The 4,914-nt window shown below is 43.6% G+C and overlaps 1 protein-coding gene across 2 annotated transcripts in view; it reads right to left on the reverse strand.

Annotated features, from left to right (window-relative positions):
* Positions 1–4,265: 4,265 nt before the first annotated feature.
* ARF6 (ADP-ribosylation factor 6) overlaps positions 4,266–4,914 on the reverse strand; it is a 9,319-nt gene continuing 8,670 nt past the window's right edge. Inside the window, exon 1 of one of the 2 annotated variants that reach the window (XM_010004109.1) lies at positions 4,266–4,908. In XM_010004109.1, coding sequence (XP_010002411.1) covers positions 4,340–4,867 — 528 coding nt within the window. In that variant the 5' untranslated portion in view covers positions 4,868–4,908 and the 3' untranslated portion in view covers positions 4,266–4,339. Of the gene's footprint in view, positions 4,909–4,914 lie in introns of those variants that run through there. The other variant, XM_010004101.1, reaches the window with a different exon arrangement.

Genomic DNA, 4,914 nt, shown 5'->3' on the forward strand with positions numbered 1-4,914 from the left:
GTGGTGTTCAGCTCACCCACCCCAGCGGGATTCCCAGACACGGGGACCTGAGCATCGCCGTTGTGCTCGGGGTGGTAGAGGAGGAACAATTAGGGAGTGGAGATCAACACCAACAGCCCTTGAAAGGCTTCCCCCCACAGCAAGGGGAGTTGGTTGTTGTGGTTTTGTTCCAGAAAGCACCAAAGCTGAGGAGATTTCGGGTTCCACACACTAAGGCCTTTGGGCTGGACAGATATTAGCAAGAAATCCAAGATAAGAAGCACAACCTCGTGTCAGTGGGAAGTCTGAGTCACAGTGCCCACACCAAGGCTGCTTCAACACCAAGGTTTCCACTCCTGGTAGTCACTTCTCCCATTCTCAGGGAAATAACACCCAAGTCCACCAGCAAAGCTACCCCAGATCTTGCAGCCAGCTGCTTTGACCATGCAACTGCTTTTTTTTTTTTATTTTCAAACACCAAGATGTTACTTTGGGAGGACTGTCATATTAGCAAGGTTAATTTCCAATTAGGGATGGCAGGCAGATTTTTTCCAAACCCTGTCCACGAGGACTTTCCCTTTGACTGGTGGGGGGAAAAAGAAGCCATGGTGCAGTGTGAGTCATGGCATGACTTGGGCAGGGTGCTCTGGGGAGTCACGCAAACTCCTACTGTAGCAAAGGTCTGATGGGGAACAGCAAGTGCTGACATTCTGACAAATGACTCACTACTACAATGAAAGAGACACGAGTTTACTCCTCTGGAGCCTTGTCTCCAAACTCCTGAGTAGTTTAATTAAGTCAGAGTAAGTTCATTTACACAGCCACACCTTCAACTGACATTCAGGTAGACAGAGTCCAGCCTAAACACCTTGGAAAAGGCCAGGGTGGGCAGGGACATCCTGAGGTGGTTGCTGGGATGTCCCTGCCCATCCCGGCAGCTGCTCCAAGATAAAGTGCAGTGGGAGTATTAAAGAAGTATCATCCTTTCCACTTATAAAATTCTGAGTCTCAAAGGAATTACAGGCAGGCTTTCCAAACGGTGAGACACAGAACAGAGACCTCTTTATGTCAGCACAACACTGTACTCCAGCACCACATTGCCCCTTTCTGTTTCTCTCATAATTCAATATAAGTAACATACCAGGAGAGCTCCGCTGTATAATTGCTTTATTTTCTGCTTATTAGTTCTTTACCAACACTACAGCCATATTGAGAACACAAAATTCCTGTTTACTTTAGTCAGGGAGATCACAGTCTACAAACTCATTCACTTATCAGACACCATGAACGCCATTCCAAACTTACTCCAGGAATTCACATGAACACAAAATCGATGCACTTAAAAAAAAAAAATAATAATAAAATCAAAACCTCCAGATTTGTTTGTAAATCATAGGAATTCTTACAGATTGCCACTTGATCCTGACAGGCTACTTTTACTGCCTGAGAGCCACGAGTCTGTGCTGAGGTTCAGCTACAACCTACAAAGGACATGTGGAAAGTGAAACCTTCTCTCTTTCATTCGGCAGAAATGGCCATTTACTTTTGATGTCTCTGCCACATGTTGTAGTAATTTTTTCTCCCTCCCTCCCCCCCCCACCAAAAAATCAGACATAAAAAAAACCCAACTAAAATCAATTCAGAAGCATAATCAGTTTCCTTTCACCTACAAAAACAGAATAACAAAGTTACTACGGAAATACAAAATTGTGAATTCAACTCAAGGTCTAGCAAAATCTGCCCCAGCACTTGGAAACACAGCAAATCAACTTAAGATGAAACATGAAGTTGTTGAAGTTTTCATGTCGAGTGAGAATAGATTTAAGAAAGTTCAAGAACCATTAACAGAGCTTCAAGTTTTCCAGTTTAGGCATTTACTTGTGCTTGGCTATTTTATTTATGCTCCAGAAGAAAACAGTAACCATATTCTTGTATTTTTAGTCTTTATACCACCACACTATTGGTTAAGTTACATCAACAGAGAAGAAAAGTTTAAAAAAACAACAACAAAAAAAAAAAAGCTAGAAAATAGAGCAATGACATTCCAGTGGCAAAAAGCCTTGAGTGACAAGAAAAAAAACCCCAAACAAAACCAACCTCACCTCCTCTTCTTTAGAGCTGAGATGTCAGAGTTGTTCTACATTAAGCTTCTGCAGACTCTGTTTAACTCAGGAAGGTTCATTGTCCATCAATGCTCTATCTTCTAGCATCAAGAACCCATCCAGTCCCGTTTGCCACCCACATCAAGTCGTTTGGAACCATGTTCTAAAGGAACCATATTCTAAAGGAACTTTTTAAGTGGTCCCAAGCATTCCATTCCAGCAGTGAATTCAGCATTTTAATCTTTCCCACACATCTTTGGTAAGAGCTCCATATACAATGTAGGCAGCAGAGTCAACACTGTAGACATGTAGTGTAATGCCCCCAATGTCCTGTAAAACTCATCTCCATGGGAAAACAAAATATAAAAAGGGGGAGAAAACAAAAAAAACAAAAAAAAAAGCCATTTTCTTCTGGTTTTGTAGCATACATTCCTAGAATTCCCCAATTGAGTTTAACTCCTTGAGGAAATCTGAAGTTAATCCTTAAGGCTGAATAAGAACCAGCTGCTTTGACTTTTTTTTTTTTGCACCCAGCACGGACACTGATGGGAGTTTTTACACTAACATTTGCCCTGGGTGGGGGTGTTTCTTTTTTGCCAGTCACATCTGCAAACTGTGATGTGGCAAATGAGCTGCTTGCCCTTTAAGAACTAATTATGGAAGTTTACATTCATCGTCGTGTACTCTCTCTCTCTCTCTCCTCCCTGCTCTCATTAGTAGCCACTCAATGGGCTCCCAACATCCAACACAGTTCCCTTCTCACAGGACACAGCAACACGCTCCCCAGACAAGGCTGCAAGGACTTGCAGGGTTCAGTGGAGTCTTGGGAACTAAAGCAGGGAGGGATTTCCTCAAAATGGCCCTCACTGAGCTGCTGGAGTCACCCAGCTCAGGTGCAGCTCTGCACAGAACTTGGGAACTCTACAACAAAGTAATAAACTTTCTGTCTCCGTGACACGGATGTTGGAAAGAATGAGAAAATGCTTTGATATATAAATGTCCTCAGCTGCCTTGGGATGAAAGCAGTTTGTCTTGATCCCAAGGCAGTGCTAGATTTTTTTCACCTAAACATCTATGATTTAAAGTAAAACTTGTTGCAACACTTCCATGTTATTGCTGCATCTTCTGGAAGGAAATTATCTTGGATTGACACGAGTAGTAAGAACTGCAGCTGAACACCTTTCAAGTTTGCAATGCAAGGTAAAAAAAAACAACAACTGAACAGCATCTCCCCTGGAACTCTGACATCATTCATGTCTTAGTTTGCTATATGGTTGCTATGTAGTTATGGGGAACTTCTTTGCATCCCTTCTCATGCAGGATGGATGGTTCAGAACTTCACAGCTGACATTTCAAAGCAGTTCTTACATGACTGAGCGAGCACTTTGTGCCTGAGATGCACTTTGAACATGTCACAATGGTGTCCTCAGCCCTGCCACTGCAGGCAGGGGCTCGTCTGGGTGTTAGTCTGAGATATGAAGACAGGCTGAGAGTCACTATTTAGTTACAGATTAACAGAACTTTAAAAAGAAACAAACCAACCAACCAAACAACAAACCAACCGAACAAAAAAACCAACCAAAAAAAACCACAACCACAAGTCCTTAATATAAAAAGACAGACTGCAATTTGATTTTAAGCAATCATTTTCAGTTTACTAGATGAAACAGACCTAGCAACATATTCTTGGTGAATGCAAAAAAGTAGCAATCTACAGCAAGTGAGAGAAGGAAAAAAAAAATAATATAATAATAATAATTAAAAAAAAAAAGGAGAACCAGAAAGCATACACTGAAAATGGTACCCCTCCCCCAACCATCCCCTGAAACAATCAAACCATCTTAAGGGCTATCAAGAGAAGAAGGAAAAAAAAAACCAAAACACAACCCAAACAAAAAGGAAATAAAAAGAAGTTACTTAGCAAGTCTACAATGTGTCTTTCCCCTGTTTGCTGGAAGTCTGGAAGGCTGCAAGTCTGCCAGAGCATCTAGTGCTTGTGTTCGTGTCACACTGGGAGGTTAGAGCATCCTAATGCCAAGCAAGGAGAGTTAAAACAGGAATCCAGTCAAGTGTGCAGAAGGAAAGGGTGGCAAATGGAGAAAGGTGATCATAATCCTATGGATGCCTTTGTTTTACTTTTCAGTAGAGAATCATTCTTCCGGGAAGCCATGGGGGTATTTTTTTTTTCTGTGGTTTTGTTGTTTTTGTGTTTTTTTTTTTTCTTTAATTCTTTGTAGACTAAATAGTTAATTCTCTCATTAGGATTTATAATTGGACGTTAACCATGTCAGCCCTTCATAGAGTCCATCCCCTGTAGTAGCACAGGAGGGCTGCACGTACCAATTCCTATCCCTGATTCGGGTCAGGCCCAGTTTCTCCTGGATTTCGTGGGGTTTCATGGCATCGGGCAGGTCCTGCTTGTTGGCGAAGATGAGGATGATGGCGTCCCGCATCTCCCGGTCGTTGATGATGCGGTGCAGCTCCTGGCGGGCCTCGTCGATGCGGTCTCGATCGGCGCAGTCCACCACAAAGATCAGCCCCTGCGTGCCGGTGTAGTAGTGCCTCCAGAGGGGGCGGATCTTGTCCTGGCCCCCCACATCCCACACGTTGAACTTGACGTTTTTGTAAGTAACCGTCTCCACGTTGAAGCCCACGGTGGGGATGGTGGTAACGGACTGGCCCAGCTTCAGTTTGTACAGGATGGTGGTTTTACCGGCCGCGTCCAGACCCAGCATCAGGATCCGCATCTCCTTGTTCCCGAAGATCTTGGACAGCACCTTCCCCATCTCAGCAGCATCCAAGGGGCCCGGCGCCTCCGGGGCTGGGGGGGAGG

This window comes from Chaetura pelagica, unplaced genomic scaffold, assembly GCF_000747805.2.
Source record: "Chaetura pelagica isolate M959 unplaced genomic scaffold, ChaPel_1.0 scaffold141, whole genome shotgun sequence".
In the NCBI taxonomy this organism is placed as follows: Eukaryota; Metazoa; Chordata; class Aves; order Apodiformes; family Apodidae; genus Chaetura; species Chaetura pelagica.